General features: G+C 54.5%; 5 protein-coding genes across 5 annotated transcripts; 2 read left to right on the top strand and 3 right to left on the bottom strand.

The window, feature by feature from the left end:
- Window positions 1-1,201: 1,201 nt before the first annotated feature.
- Window positions 1,202-2,271, bottom strand: MONBRDRAFT_22141 (uncharacterized protein; the record flags this gene model as incomplete). Its single annotated transcript, XM_001742167.1, has 2 exons — window positions 1,202-1,717; window positions 2,203-2,271. The coding sequence occupies 2 exons, from the start codon at window positions 2,269-2,271 to the stop codon at window positions 1,202-1,204; spliced, it is 585 nt and encodes a 194-aa protein (XP_001742219.1).
- A 947-nt stretch (window positions 2,272-3,218) lies between these two features.
- MONBRDRAFT_22140 (uncharacterized protein) lies at window positions 3,219-8,136 on the top strand (the record flags this gene model as incomplete). The annotated part of the gene is made up of 16 exons (XM_001742615.1): window positions 3,219-3,584; window positions 3,767-3,849; window positions 3,993-4,128; window positions 4,241-4,406; window positions 4,528-4,703; window positions 4,788-4,821; window positions 5,115-5,184; window positions 5,315-5,621; window positions 5,748-5,877; window positions 5,994-6,145; window positions 6,287-6,448; window positions 6,526-7,026; window positions 7,163-7,241; window positions 7,341-7,424; window positions 7,569-7,735; window positions 7,864-8,136. 16 exons carry the CDS (start codon window positions 3,219-3,221, stop codon window positions 8,134-8,136), a joined length of 2,886 nt encoding a protein of 961 aa, XP_001742667.1.
- A 424-nt stretch (window positions 8,137-8,560) lies between these two features.
- On the bottom strand, window positions 8,561-9,599 carry MONBRDRAFT_5024 (uncharacterized protein; the record flags this gene model as incomplete). The annotated part of the gene is made up of 4 exons (XM_001742166.1): window positions 8,561-8,958; window positions 9,077-9,248; window positions 9,365-9,484; window positions 9,588-9,599. The coding sequence occupies 4 exons, from the start codon at window positions 9,597-9,599 to the stop codon at window positions 8,561-8,563; spliced, it is 702 nt and encodes a 233-aa protein (XP_001742218.1).
- A 1,586-nt stretch (window positions 9,600-11,185) lies between these two features.
- On the top strand, window positions 11,186-12,134 carry MONBRDRAFT_22138 (uncharacterized protein; the record flags this gene model as incomplete). Its single annotated transcript, XM_001742614.1, has 5 exons — window positions 11,186-11,253; window positions 11,352-11,381; window positions 11,500-11,564; window positions 11,710-11,788; window positions 11,894-12,134. The coding sequence occupies 5 exons, from the start codon at window positions 11,186-11,188 to the stop codon at window positions 12,132-12,134; spliced, it is 483 nt and encodes a 160-aa protein (XP_001742666.1).
- Window positions 12,135-12,600: 466 nt separating this feature from the next.
- Window positions 12,601-14,723, bottom strand: MONBRDRAFT_22137 (uncharacterized protein; the record flags this gene model as incomplete). The annotated part of the gene is made up of 8 exons (XM_001742165.1): window positions 12,601-12,876; window positions 13,049-13,143; window positions 13,435-13,558; window positions 13,651-13,772; window positions 14,014-14,118; window positions 14,231-14,294; window positions 14,410-14,448; window positions 14,556-14,723. The coding sequence occupies 8 exons, from the start codon at window positions 14,721-14,723 to the stop codon at window positions 12,601-12,603; spliced, it is 993 nt and encodes a 330-aa protein (XP_001742217.1).
- Between the last annotated feature and the right edge of the window lie 342 nt (window positions 14,724-15,065).

Below are 15,065 nucleotides of genomic sequence, written 5' to 3'. Positions count from 1 at the left end.
CGGTGAGCGGCGGCGGCCGGTGGTGGTGGCAGTCGGGCGGTGGTCGAGGGATAGAGGTCATGGGAGGGAAAGGGGGACTAGAACATGGTCTCTGAAGGCGTGGGCTGGATATCGCATGACTGATGGATAAGATGCAGTGCGGCCTTGGTGGTGGGCAGAACGAGGCTCGCCTGCATCAGGGCTCATGAGTGCGTCTCGTACTCACGCTTGGCATGGACGCACGGGACGGTTCTTGCGTGTGCATTTGTTCAGGATGCGAGGCCGTGCTTTGCCATTGAAAGTGCGCCATGCCAAGCCGCCGTCAACCCGGCTTCGGGCGAGCTCCCCCGCCATGTTTGCAGAGCAGCAATGCGCCCCACACATGGACGCCCTCCTCAACTGCTGGAAGGCCAACAGCTTTGAGGACAAGGTAAGGCCCAATTCATGTCAAGACTCAGTACCCAAAGGCACAAATTGCCATGCCGTGCCATGAAGGATGCGGCTGCCCCTCATGAGCCACCCTGGTTGCTTCAGAACTGCCGCCACCTGATTACCACCTACATGAACTGCATGACCGAGAAGGTTGGTTGCCCCCGCCACCCCCACCACCGAATGGGAATGGAGATGTTCAGCCAACGCGCCAAATCGCCTTGGCTTGAAAAGTGCACCATGCCTCATACGCCGTGGCCGGCACAATGTGCCACTCCCCATGTAGAAAACGACGGCAACATCAAGCTTGAAGAATGCGGAGAGCGTGCGCATGCAAGCGGTTCGCAAGCTCGATAAGGCGCGGTAAAGCAAATCTGCTTGCCCGGTACCGATGGCAACGCGCGCCCATACATACACACATACACACAGAAGAAAAGCAACGAAATAAAATTGAGATGCAAATGAGATGGTTACCATGCCCAGGCCCGATGATACCCCTCAGTCCGGTTGTGGAAAATATGTCTCGATTGAAGCTGGTGACGACACGTGCGCACACCATGAAACGACTCGCATCTCCCATAGGTAGCCGAGAGCTGGGCTCACAAGCGTTCAAGCCATCCCCGTGACCCCTCATTTGTCCATGTCAAAGAAAAAAAAAGCATCTCAAGCAACGATAAGGAAACTGCACATCCAAGAACTCAAAGATTCGAGAACAAAAACGAGAAAGACGGTCGACAGCACGCAGTGGGCCAAGAACAAAGCCCGCAAGACCAGGCACACACACGTCTTGTGCCTAGGGCTGGAAGGTGTCAGCGACATCAAAGATACGCCACCCCACCACGTCGTTCTTCATCGAGTACTGGGTAGTCTCAAAGCCTGGGTCGTTGACAAAGACCACGTCGTCGTCGTGGTAGCTAAAGCCAACGGCGAGCACAAAGTGATGGCCCTGCAGAACGTTGGCAATGACCGTGCGGTTCTGGGCCAAGTAGCTGCGGAGCAGGTTGTGCGTCAAATCCTGACTAGTGTGCATGCCGTCAGAAGGCCAGGTGATCCGAGCCGGATCAATTTTGGGCACGACTGCCTCATCCATGTCCTCGCCGTCTACATAGCCGCCGTTGGCCTTGAGCCATGCATTGAGGGTACCGGGGTTGGCTGCATTTCCGTCGATGCTGATGCCCGCCGAGTTGAGCGCCATGGATGTAGATGACATGAGACAGCCCACCTGGCAGATGGTGTCCTTGCCCATCATTGTGGAGCCCCACTGAGGATCGCACTGTTTGAAGAGGGGCCTGGTCACGCGGTAATCGGCCTGCGCAGGCTGGAGGCGGTAAACAATCACGTCCACAATGTCGGCATGTGCATATTCGGTCACGTTGTAGTAAGGATCATTCACGTAAAAGGCTTCCTTATCGGCCAGAGCATTCAGAAGCAAGACAAAATGGGTGCCGTTGCGCACGTGAGCGAGGTAAATGGTATCCCCCTCCTTCAAGCGCTGCTGCATCTCGGAAAAGGCTGGAGTGTGCGTTTCGCCGGACAGGGCCAAGCGAGAGGTGACGGCAACAACGGCATTGAGCACGAGGTTGTTGCAGTCTCCGGCAGCACATGTATACAGGTGTGTGTCCTCAAGAAAGCTATTGAGCGTGCCCTGCACACACCAAACCAAACACAGTCGTGAGCCGTGTTGGCCGACATGTCCAACAAGCAGGGCGGCCAAGAGACAACAACTCTGCAGACAGAGGCGGAAGCTTTGTGGCCAAGCCGACAACGCAGCCGGATGAGAACAACCATACGAACCGGCGTGGTCTCCTTATGGCCAGGGACGGTAATGTTCAACCCCGCCAAAGCCATGGCTAGGCTGGACATGGCACAGCCTTCTTTGCAAATGGTGGCGCGCTCGCCGTTGCCTGTGGCACAAAGGCAATACCAACAACACCAACAACAACAACAGTGACGCCCAAGAAGGATGGTAAGAGGGATAAGTGATGACTCGATTCATTCAATGCCCAAGACGGGGTCCTGTTCGATCGCGTACCCTTCACGCCCATCTCGTTGCTGCCCCAGCGCGCATCGCACTGCTTGAAGAGTGGCGCTTGAAGACCTGACACCGCCAGGGCGCCGGCCACCACCACCAGCCACACCGACTGCATTCTCAACCCCATCATCCTCACGACTGCTCTCCACTGCCCACGTTCTCCCCTACGCGTGCACCCAAATGACCAATGAGAAGAAGCGCGCGCAGAACCCACCACCGCCGCCATCACCATCGCCATCGCCATCGCCCGTCACGCACCAAGAGAAAAAAATGTTGGAGGCAACAAGACCCTAAGCACATGTATATGTAGCAAAAAATGAAGTTAATGAAGCATCGCGTAAGCCTTGAACGTGCTTCACATATAAATCGTCTCGATGTTAAAGTCGTAAAAAACGACGCAAACATCGAAAATGACGAAAAAGAGGAGACGACATCGGATGTAGAGTGTAATGGATATCACACTACCGCTCATACGTCCGACACTTTGACCGACAGCGACCGGTTTTGCCGTGGGATCTGCTGCTGAGCAGGCTGGCAGACGAGGGGCGGGGGGGCAGACAAGTTGGATTTGTGGGAGGTGGGATAGAGTAGAAACAGAGCAAAGGGACAGCCAGGCGTGTTTGGGGGTGGAAGCGACAGCGGACCCTTGCTTAGACCGGCGTCATGCCAGGTAAGTCAGGCCTCACCTGCTGGCTTGCTTGGGCTGGGACAGCCAGGCTCGAGGCTTGACTTGAGCACCGTCTGATGGCACACACAGCGATTTTGAAAATTCGGATTCATGGCGCCGAGGGACTTCCCATCATGGACTCGGCCACTTCGTCAACAGACGCCTACATCGAGGCAAGACGAGCGCGGAACTTGGGCTTGGCTTTCGCCGGCGGCTAGACGCATTGCACCGACTCATAATACGCACGCTGGCGCGCAGGTGAAGTTGGGCAAAGACAAAGAAGCCAAGACACCGGTCGTGAAAAAGTCACTCAACCCACAATTTGACCACGACTTTCGCTTTGAAGTCAACGATGAGCAGCTGCAGGACGAGGTCCTGCTGATCAACGTCTGGGACCACGATTACATGAGCCAGGATGACGCCATTGGGCAAGTCTTGCTCGACCTCAAGCCTCTGCTCAAACAGGACGTATCTCAGGTGAGCTCTTGTTTGTTGTCGCTTTTTGGTGCCTCTTCTTGAGCCTCTTGCTGCTTGTGGCTGCCCCCCTCCCCGATTGTCCACGATGCCGTACTGTTCCTGCTTGCCAACTTTGCGGGTGGGGTGGACGGTTGAATGAGCCATCATTTTGACTAAACGTGAGCCTCTTTTCCTCGCTACAGCTATCGGGAGCCTACCCCATTTACGACACCCTCCACGGCATACGGGGCTCTCTCTCGCTGACCGTTAAGAGAGAACTTTTCAGGTATGACTTGCGACTGACGTTCGTGTGGAGGCAGTTACATGTCTGACGCCAAAAAGGAACGCAACAGATCAGGCCATATTATAGAGAAAGCACATTAATCACACTCCTTGCTCTCACCTTTTCCTTGCCCCCGCTACCGCTAGGGACCACCACAAGTTTCGCGACACCTCTGTTGGTGTGCAGTTCTTCACGACCATGGATGTCCCCTCCTGCTATCGTTTATTGGCCGTCCATGGCTTTGTCGAAGAACTCATGGTGAACGACGATCCCGAGTTTCACGTACGTATTAAGCAAACATGCCTTGACTTTGGGACTTTGAATCTGCCCAGCCAAGAGTATGGATCTTGTCAGACTGAATTATGATTGCGGGTCCTCCCTTGCGATCCAACAGTGGATTGATCGCTTTCGGGCGACGCGTACATCCAATCAAGCACGCCAAGACGTCTTTGCGCGACTCTCTGGTGAACTACAGCGTCGAATCGGCGTGAAGGTGCAGGAGCGAGGAGCCAATGCTGTTGTGGGCTACCGCCAGGCCTTTGATCTCGAGGGCGAGACCGGTGAGCCCCATGCTCTGTCAAAGGCCTCACCCGCCTCGCCGTACAGCTGCCTCCCACCACCACCACCAGGCGCGCGCGTGCTGTCTGATCTTTGTATATCTTTGGCTTTGGTGGTCGATAGGCTTGGTGGCGCGTGGAATCGGCACCGTGGTTCTCGTCACCTTGCAAGACATCCCGCGCCTTGGCTCACCCCACTTACACGTTCGCGGTACCTCTCCAACGCTTGATGTACCGAAGAGCCTGTCAATGGACACTGGCAAGGGGCCTGCGAACTTTGAACCCACACAAATTGTGACGGTACGCAATTGTGACTGTGCTCTGTGCTCTGTGCTCTGGCTGCTCCCCGCTAGCAATTGATGCTTCTTGTGCGCGCTGGCATAGGCTACCAATGCAACGGGCCCGCCTGCATTGCTCAGTAAGTGTCCGTGCATCGACCTCGCACATGTCGTTCGGGTCAAGGCAACCACGTATTGATGTGCATGTGTGCGTCTGCTCGTCCGGCGAAAGAAAGCGAAGGGGTTCAGGAAATACCCCTCCTTACCATGTGTTCCTGCCCACCTGGTCTTGTCCAGCGCCTCGGTGAGTGCCAGAATAACAAAGCCACAAAACTTTGTTCTAAAAAAAAAGCTGCACACTGGCCTTGTGTGGATACCAATAGTAATCACGGTGCTGTCTGCGGCCTTGGTGCCTTGTTTTCACGGAGCTCAGGTGGTGTTGTAACGGCTCGTGCTATCAAGCTGCTTAACCGACTCGACAACCCCGACGATACGGATGCGCGGTACGAAACCGGAGAGATTGGCCAAGGACAAACACCAAGGCTGAAGGTCGAATGCCTCTTCGACCGTGCTTTTCTTGTGAGCAACCACTCATGCCGGGTTTCTGGATGGAACGTGTGGTGCTGGTCGCAGTGACGCGTGGTGGGACGAACTGCGAAAGGAAGTGCGCTCTCACGTGCGCGAGTTGGGCTATACAGCTGCCATTGGCTACTCTGAAGTCACCACCATTTGCAACAGTCTCTGCATGCTGACGGCCTCGGGCACGGCTGCCGTCGTCAATCTGGACATGAGCGCAGGACCAGCCATGCTGGACCTTGATGCGACGGCCGATGCCTCCTTGCTTTCAACTCGGCGCCCTCGCGCTTTGAGCCAGAGTGATGGTGCCGTCCCCAGCAGCGCGCCGCCCGAGCTCTCCCGCCGCTTTGTCGTCCCGCCACCGGTATGCTTCTGCGACTCGTCTTTCGAACTAACAACCAGCCAAAGACATTTGGTATTGATAGTTGCACACGTGCCTTTTGTGTCGCTGCGTCTGATTTGGCAACTGTGTGGTGCCGCTTGAGAACAGGACTTGCCACCGTGTGTGCTCTACCACATTCCTCGTGAGTGCGCAAACAAACCCTTTGTGGGTCAGCAAGCTGGCTGCAGTATCTGCAAGCATCCCGAGTCTTCCGTGCCGGAATTGCTCTTTTGCACTGGTGCGTGCCCAAGTCTCCGTTTCCTCTCTCTTTCTCTCTTGCAATTTTGAGATGTTGTCATCGTGGCAGCGCTGTGATCTGTTGGGTTGACACCGCGTTGCGGGTGTCCATGATAGTCGATCCTCCTGGGGATGTGCCCGTGCTTGGCCTGGCCACAATGGTGCAAGCACGTGTTTGTCGCGCACGAAAGCGTACCTCGAGTAGCGCCGAGAGTGCCGCCGAACTTGGCGAGGCCGTACCGTTCTTGGAATATGCACTTCACCAACAGGTCAGCAGGGACAGCGATTTTCACAGCGGGGCTATCACCCTGCCCGTGCTTGATAAGCTGCCACACGCCCACAAGAGTTGCCCGCCACTCCCAATCAGTCTAACTGCCCGGTGCACTTTGGTGTACATGCCTGCGCACTAGTTGTACAACAAGCTCAAGTTGCGCGCCCTCAACGCCGTGTTCAATTTGCGTGTACAAGTAACGATTGGCGAGACGCAGTTGGTGGCTGTTGCCACCGGTACTGCCATGCACCTGGCTTGCTTGCCCTCGCCTCCCGATCTCAAGTTTGAGCGTAACGCACAGGTATCACGACTCGCTAGCCTGACCACCCACGTCTTGTTCCACACCCACCTCATCATGGCGTGCCATGCGTCGAGTAGCGCCAAGCCAACTCGACGCTGGAGCAGCGGTTGACGGCCAAGGCACAGGAGCATCGTGCGCGGATCGAGGCCTTGAAGAACCAAGATCTTTTTGCTGAGTTTGCCACCACTGAGCTCGATGAGGAGGACAGTGCATTGATGGGCGCTTTGCAGGAGGACAGCAAGCGCAATGTTTTAGTTGAGATTGACGATGATATTGACGCTGACAAAATTGCCGCGCTGGCCGAAACGGAGCTCCCTGAGGGGGTTTTTTTGGGCAGCACGGAATCCTTACCGGGACTGCGTGAGCACGCCAACTTGAAGCCAGACCGCTTGATTGACACATTCACCATGATCAACCGTGCCAAACTCAGCTCCTCGCAACATTCGATGACCTCGGAGTTTTCCACCCTGTTTCGCAAAGCTCTTCAGATCATCAGCTTTAAGTATCGATCTCATCGCCCGCTGCTTGTGAGCAATTTGCGTTGGGACGTGGCCATGCCTGAAACATCAGATGTACAGGTATATCAAGCGCTTTGGTCTAGCAGGCGAAAGAGAGGGGAACGGTGGGCTGTCATTTGTGTGTAGCGAACCACGATGATAAAGGGCCCAGCCACATACACCTCATGACTCACTGTCTGCCTCATACCTGACGTAGGTGGTGGTCACAGCCTCAATTTTTACCCTTCGCCCCCTTCGCGAGTCCCGCACCCAGACCCAATCGCTCTCCGACGACGGTAGGTCAATGGCAGATGTTACATTGGCTTTAACCGTACGTGCCAAGCGTCTCTCAAATGAAATCCATGCCGGTTTATGCTGGATTGATGTGTGGGTAGAGCTCGAGTTGACGCTCAACTCACATGGTAACCAGCTGGGTTCGGCCCGCTCGGTCTGGGTAACGCAGCTCAATGAGATTCCAGGTGTGTGTGTCGGTGGGTGGGTGGGTGGAAAGGGGAGGGAAGCGGAGTTCTGGTCAATGTGCATGGAGGCAGGTCTCTTTCCATGGGTACTTGCGCGCATTCTTGGCTTCACGTTTGGCGAGCTTATTTGGGTCACCGTGGCAGACTGTCAAACCTTGCAGCACTTGGGGCCCGTCATTATCTACCTGATCAAGGAAACAACAAATCTCAAGGCCGACGGCGGCATCGGGCAGTTTGTGCAGCACTTTATTCGTGAAGTACTGGCGGTTGCGCGTGCCGAGGTTGCAGGCCGTGGCGGTAACGCTTTCGTGGTAAGCCAAAGGCGCAATGGCTAGCTTTTAGAAATGTGCCAACATTGCCGTTGGCCTGACGTGCTCCTAAACCGCTTCATTTGCTCTTTGCGTGACCATTTATTCATTGATTTTTCTTTTTGCTCCAGGGATATCGCATCAAGGACTTGGATATTCTGGACAACCAGTCCAAAAACCAAGGTCAATGCCTCATTGCATTACAGGGTGATGCGCTTTTAGTGGATGAGGAAGGCGGTACTGAGCTCATGCGAGCCGTAGAGATTGCTGAAGAGGAGGAATTGTTGTCACCTCAGCAAGATCCGCCTCTCTCTGGGTCTCGAGGCGGTGCGGAGGCTGTTGATTCCGAGTTCAGTATCTCAGATCTCGCATCGCCACCTCGACGTGAGGAGAGCATTGTGTGATGGGAGGCTTTGCCGTTTCGGGTGATATCCTGAGCTCAACCTATTTACTCGGGATGAATGCAGTGATCCATGGTCTTTCCTCGTCTTTGATTTGAACAAAACCCCTTTGTACAAACCCCCGAATGTGTCAACGTGGTCCCATGCCCTCTCAATCAGAATCAATCGTCTCAATTATTCGTTCATGGGTGTCGATGGAGCAAAGCCTTGCGGAGGTTCAATACATGAGACCCTTTCAGCAAGACAAGTAACATGGGTGGCCAAAAAAACCACAGGAAACACAGAGGAAGAATACAAAGGACACAAACACAGCAGGTGCTGGCCCTGGACGAGTCGTGTGCTTGCGCCACCACACAAACCTCTCTGTCTCAACGAGCGCTGGCACAAAAGAGCAGAACTAATGTTGCCAGAATGTATTCCAGTCGTTCTAGTTCAGCAGGCACGACTCGTAGGTGGGAATCATGTATTTGATGTTGATGAAGGCATCCTCACCACCCGTCTTCTCAAAGGCTTCAAGCGTCTCCTCGATGAGGTCACCAATGTTCTCGCGCTTGCGCTGACCATAAGCAATGGCGTCGCCCAAGGTTTCTGTCATCCAAAGGTTGGCGTTAGGGTAAGCCGAGGACATGCTGAGCCACGCAGACAACAACTCTGAATTCGGATGGCAAGTCGCACCGTTCTTCGCCTTGAAAATGTTGAGCACCGGTAGAATCTGACGATAGTATGGCACGAGAGCTTCGCCAATGAATGGAGCGCAGTAGACCAGCTCTTGCAGGATTTTGAGGATGCGAGCCACCACGACAGGATTGCGCGTGTTCAAGGCGTCTATGTGTGACCCAGGTGAGAACCAGGTGTAGGAGTGAGGCGCAAGGTTTTGGCCAGGGAAAAATATAAGAAGGAAGAAAACCTCGCTGGGTCCTGTGCAAACTGATGTTTTGCGTACTTTTGATGGGAATGATGAGCTGGGGAATGACGGGGAGAACCTTGCTGCCACCAGCCTTGAGCATGTCCAAAACACCTTGCTCGGCAAAAAAGTCGTAAGGATGCTGGGTTTCGCACAGGCCATCGAAGAAGAGGGGCAGGTAGTGATGGAAGTCCAACTTCTCAATCTCAACCTGGCGGGAAAAACAGTGAGTTCAGGTTTGAGGTAGAGTCGGGCAGCAGGGACACAACTGTGGCAACTGTCTTGCGCGGAGAAGTGTGTGCCGGTTGTGACAGGTGACGGGCATACCTTCCATTGGATCTTGTTGCCCTTGGTATCATGGCCGAGGGCAATGGGAAAGTCGCCACGTTCGTAGAAAAAACGAAACTGTGTCGGCTTTGAGGATCGGGGCGAGAAGGCGGTTGCGCTCTATTTCGTGCCCAACGGTGCACAAGCGACAATAAGACATGGAGCTGTCAGAAACGCACAGCGCTCACCACGGTGCGTGTGGCCGTTGAGTATAGGACCGTACCTTGGACGCCATTGTGAACGGTGATTACAGAACGGGGTGAAGCGAGAAGGCGCGAGGGGTCCCACTGCTGAGACCTTGACAGCCCAGAGACAGCTAGCGAGACGCGAACCCGGTTTGGCTCGACACCTCCCAAGTACCAGTCAAGAGCAAGAACGCAGTGTCGAAAACCCACGTCCTCGATACGAGTATGCTTGCAATGGCCGTGCTCTCCGTCCGTCACGAATTGGCAGTCGCTCGCTCAGTCCGTGCGTCGTCTGTCTGGCTGTCTGGTGAATGAGGAGTATGAGAGAGTAGCTCTGCTCGGTTGCCTTGACGTTGAGGTTGTCAAGGGCTTCTAGCAACTGTATAGAGATGGAGGTGGTTTTTACTGTTCAGGATGATACAGTAATGAACCCTCAAGAGAAATTGTCAGAACTTTTTTGAATTGTCGACAAGAAAATGGCCCATAGCAGCAAGAGCACACACACACACACACACACACACACACACACACACACACACACACACACACACACACACACACACACACACACACACACACACACACACACACACTTTTGAAGTCCAGTAGAGCGCTTAATCGTGTCGGATGGTGACGGCGTCCAGGGGCAGGAACATGTCATGTTGTTCCAGATACGCCGTGGCTTGGCGCTGCAGCTCCGCGTCATCAACCTGGACGTGTAGGAAGGGATATGGTGCACTGGTTGGCCCAGCAACGCAATCGGTGGCGGCCAGTGTCATGCCGTCGTCGAGTGCGCCGGCAGCGCCACAGACCACCAGCTCCTGAGACGCCAAATCCGGTACTTTGGCTATCAGCAAAGCCTTGAGCTGACCCGCTGTCACAGCTGCCACATCATTGGGCAGCGCCAAGTCCAACCGATCCATCCGAAAATTAGGATCCTTGCTCAATGGCCAATGCACCACCACGGTGACTGTGGACATGTCAGGCATATCGTATCGTTGGTTCTGTAAGCAGCTTTGACCAATGAAACCAATTCATCAACGCTGACAGTGAGTAGAAGACGAAGAAGAAGAAGATGAAGAAAGAAGAAAATGCCACACTGGCAAGCTCGTACATAGCCTTGCCTCCCGGCCCCTCATCGTACAGTTGCGCTTCGGCTCGCCGTCACTGACAGAGGCAGGCGACCACAGAGGCATGAGAGTAAACCTTTTGTTCACCCTTCTGTGCCAAGTCAAATCTTTGTCTAACAGAGTATTGTTTTCAAAGCGTTTTTCAGCGTAAACTGATACAAATTTCTTCAAAGTTGGCCATTGAAGTTGAAACAGTTTTCCCGCCAAAAACAAAGAACTGATCAGGTTGGTCCAGTCAGTCGGTGCCGAGCGCAAACCCGGTCCCGGGATGGCATCCCTTTCCACACCGTCCGAATGCAATGTCTCTTTTTGCTGTGTTTGTTCCTCTCTGCACATTCTTGTGCAGAGAAATTGAAGAAGAGGGTTGGGGTGGATGGGGCCAAAGGGTCGTTTTCTTGCCGTGCAGTTTTGCGCGCGCGATCGTGGCGTATTCTTGGCTCATGGTGTTGCGCAGTGCACCTGTTTTGCTCGCTGGCTAGCTTTCCTGTTCTTTGCAACAACCAGTCATGGCTGATTCTGAGGCGCCCGCTGTCAAGCAAGGAGGCTGGGGCGACGACAAGGCCAAGACCTCACGGTACGCCCCTGTGTCGGGCCGTCGCTCTGCCGTCGCCGACGTCCAGCCCCACCCTTTGCACCTCATGTTCGATGCATTGGATTTGCGCGCCTTCACAGCCGCAGCAAAGCTGAAGAGGATCAGGAAGAGTACGTGACTCCTCGTGAAGAGTTTGCCACCACCTTGACCGATTATGGTTTTTGCCGCCGTCTTTGAGCCCGTCGTGTGTCAGATTCGCTTATCGTGTTTGTTTTTGGGCGACGCTAGTGAACGTTTGACCATGACCACGGTTCCAGGCGTCGACGACGACGAGGCCGATGAGTCGGATGATGGTGCGCATCATGAAGTCGACACTTGCTTGCGTGCTACTCGATTGCGCGGACTTCACGATGTCTGCCTCGGTCTTTGTGGTTTGGTTTGGTTTGTGTTTATTTATTATTTTCCTTTTTTTTTTTTTTTTTCTTCCTTGTGTATTAGAAATCCCCACCATCCCTGAGGCTGCTCAAGAAGCAGATCAAGAGGCCGACATCACCACTCAAATTGCTGAAGCTCCCAAGTAGGTACATGCAGGGCTTGACCTGACCTTTGGACATGACTTAAAGCGATGCGTAATGCACCAAGCACCTCAGCCTCATTTCGTGCGGCCGGCTTTGCTCCGCAGTGCCAAGATTCAAATCACAACCATCGCCGATCTCGACCGTGACTTGGAGGCAGGCCTGGATTTCACCAAGACCGTGAGTCATTTTTCCGCGCACCCAAATCGCCGCAGGTCAGGCAAAGGCTCATGGATGCAACCTGACTCACAGGAGGGTGGGATCGACTTGTCGGCCCTCGCCAAAAATCTGACGCCCAAGGAGCAGTTGCTCGAGGTAAGAAGCAGTGCTTTTTCAATCTGTCCTTGATTCTTCCTCCTCCTGTCCCCCTCCCCCTCCCTCTCCTCCGCCTCGTTCGGGTCCGGTTCTCGAGGATAGCGCTCTGTCTTTTGCTCATATCCGTGGTCTACGTTCAGACGGATGAGGCATGGGACTTTGTGCACCTCTTCACGCAAATCAAGTCGGAAATTTCTGGCGAGGAGGTAAGGTGGATGGCGCCTCACCGGCTCATCCCGCCCCTGTGCAAGCAGCGAAACACGGGCCCTTACATCGCCCTCATGCCTCTGCGTCTTCCTTATCAATTCAGGAAAAGGAAGCCAATACAGCTCTGTCGGCTTGAAGCCGGCCTTTGCATGTTCGCAATCCTAAGCCTCTATCACTTTTTACCGCAGCTCAGGCTACACTGGGGTGCAGCTCCGTGTTTTTCTCATTACTGAACCTGTGCCTGGACCCATGCACCCTTCAACTTGGTGCTCAATCGGCCCCAGAGCGATTCTCAGAGCAGATCTTGCGGTCCCAGCATGGGGGCGCTCTCAGCCTGTGTATCATTGTCCAAATATTCCTCGTCATCGTCGTCCTCTACCTCCTGCCTTTGCTTTGGACTGGGCTCCAGCATGGGCCAGCTTGTCTCCTCGACCGCCGCGCGGTCGTTGTTTCCCTCGTCCACGTCCACAACGGTTTGGTGGCGGCCACCCGCTGCCGGCGTTGGTGCATCTTCGTCAGAGTCCTCCGTCTCCGGCGTTTCGTGCCCTGGACGTCCTGCATGTGGCACCTATGTGCACCCATGGCATGCATACTCCAGTGAGACTAACACATTCACCTGGTTTGGCGGAACAGAACTTTGCTTGCATCAATCGAAAACAACTCTGACTATGCTTTTGCGCTCTGATAGCGTGTATCCGCATGTCATGCTGAGCCTTGTCTGAGCCTTGTCTGAGCCATACCTGCCAAATATTGACCCACAAACTCTCTTCGTTGAAGTCTACGGGATGAACCACGCCGTCCTCCATGCTGCCATGCCACCACGAAGGGGTATCAGCTGAGTACAGGTCGGTTGAACTAACATGTAAATATTCAACAGAGAGCCTAGTAGCAGCACAAATGATGGTACCTGCTAAGAACGGGAAAGAACCACCAAAAGACGGTTGGCCCGCACACAGTTTCAATGTTGCGTCGCGGCGAGCCGCGGTCAAACCCGCGCCGCCGCGCCTTCGCCACCATGGGAGGGCCTCGTGCAGACTCTATCAAAAGCATGTCCGTGGTCAGGGCTAACGTCCAGAGCTAACATCAAAGTGTCGATCCTTGCATGGCAAGCATGGGGAGGACCAACCGATGGTGGTCCGATTGGCGCGCAAGAGGGAGATATGGAGGGCTAAAAGGCCACCGACGCTCAGTGTGAACAAAGAAGCCGTCAAGCAGACAAAGCCGATTTGGATGCTTGCATCCAATGTTCCCTATTTAAAATCACATGCCGTTGTGAACCAGTTGCTGACAGTGTCTCACTGCTTCCACTGGAGGAGCAGGGCGGGTCGGCAAGCGCCAGTACCTGGGCAATAGCCAATGCATAACGTGCAGTTGTGGCAGCCACGTAAACCAAGAAAACGGTTGCGTAGCACAGGAAAAGGAAGAAATACTTGTAGTTGTGGTGCCCAACGCAGTTGCCAACCCCTGTGGCAGGCAGGGCACACACGCGCGCATGAGCCTGGGTGAGGAACGGCATCTTACAGGCGCAGCATATGGTGGCCGCTGCCACAGGGCAGCTCCGAAAGATTCCCAATACATCAGGCGGGCACAATGACGTACACGGACACTGCATGATTTGTGGCCCCGTCACATGGATGCATGAAGGCAGTACACAGCGAGCGCAAGTGAGTGCAGGGCTTCGTGCCATGGTGCGCATGCATCGAACCGGAACGCACGTGGTGGTCAAACTTGAGAATGCACCGACGGCAAAGCGAGCAGTGCTTGCAGCGATCCGGCTTGATGATGCGACACTGCCGGCACCATCGGAGCCCTATTGGCAGATGCATGCACGGCATGACAATACAATGTTGCAATGCTCAACGGCCACACGCTGACAGGGTATGCTCATGAGGGGTCTGGTTTTCCCCTTGATAGCAACATACGTCCGACACCATCGTGGGTCAAAATGGGCAAGCGACGTGTGCGCAATGACTCCGGCACGCGACCCTATCACACATTCACGTGGGCCGGGGCGACAATCCTTCATTAGATACAACACCACATCAAGAAAGCACGCTGGGGCCGGAGCAAAGTGTTGTGGCGGTCGGTCAAGCCAACGCACATCAGCCAAGGCCTCAAGTTCATCATCGGTCAGGTCAAACTATGGCATTGCACCCAAATGGCAAATGCGTCGCGCGTGAGGACAAACTCGCCGCTGGCTTTAGCCTTCATGTCGAGCAAGATTTGAGCACCGGTGAACGAGCGTACCTCTGGAGGTATCTCACTGGCTGGGGTACCGAATGCGCGCAGATAGCTCCACAACAGCATGGCCGATAGCACATGGTAGAGCAGCCCGTACACGACGGCCAAGAACGGCGTGCTGATGGCCTGCGCACACAGCCGGACCACGTAGACATAGTAGCTCCAAACCCACATGGCCAGCACAAACCCCACCGGCAGCCAGCTTGCCACACGCGTGAGCGTGCGATCGCAAGCTGCCCACCATCCCGTCGCTGGTGGCCGCGCCATGCTTAATCCGCCCCGCTTCGAGGAGAGCCGCGACCGCCGTCCTGTCCGGTGCGTCGGTCCGTCAAGCACACCTTGTCAGAAGAGGCCCTTTGTCCAAGATATATGCGACACAAAGTCATATATTTACGACTTCTTCTTTTCTGATGTTTACTGTAAATATCATGATATCACCAGGAATATCTGCATCAACTCAACGAATCAATACAAATGTTAGATGTACTCGTCCGTGCTGATAATTCGCGCCAGAAT

Source organism: Monosiga brevicollis, genomic scaffold, assembly GCF_000002865.3.
Source record: "Monosiga brevicollis MX1 MONBRscaffold_2 genomic scaffold, whole genome shotgun sequence".
Lineage (NCBI taxonomy): Eukaryota > Choanoflagellata > Craspedida > Salpingoecidae > Monosiga > Monosiga brevicollis.
Note: the sequence above shows the minus strand (reverse complement) of the source record. Positions and strands in the feature narration are given on the sequence as shown.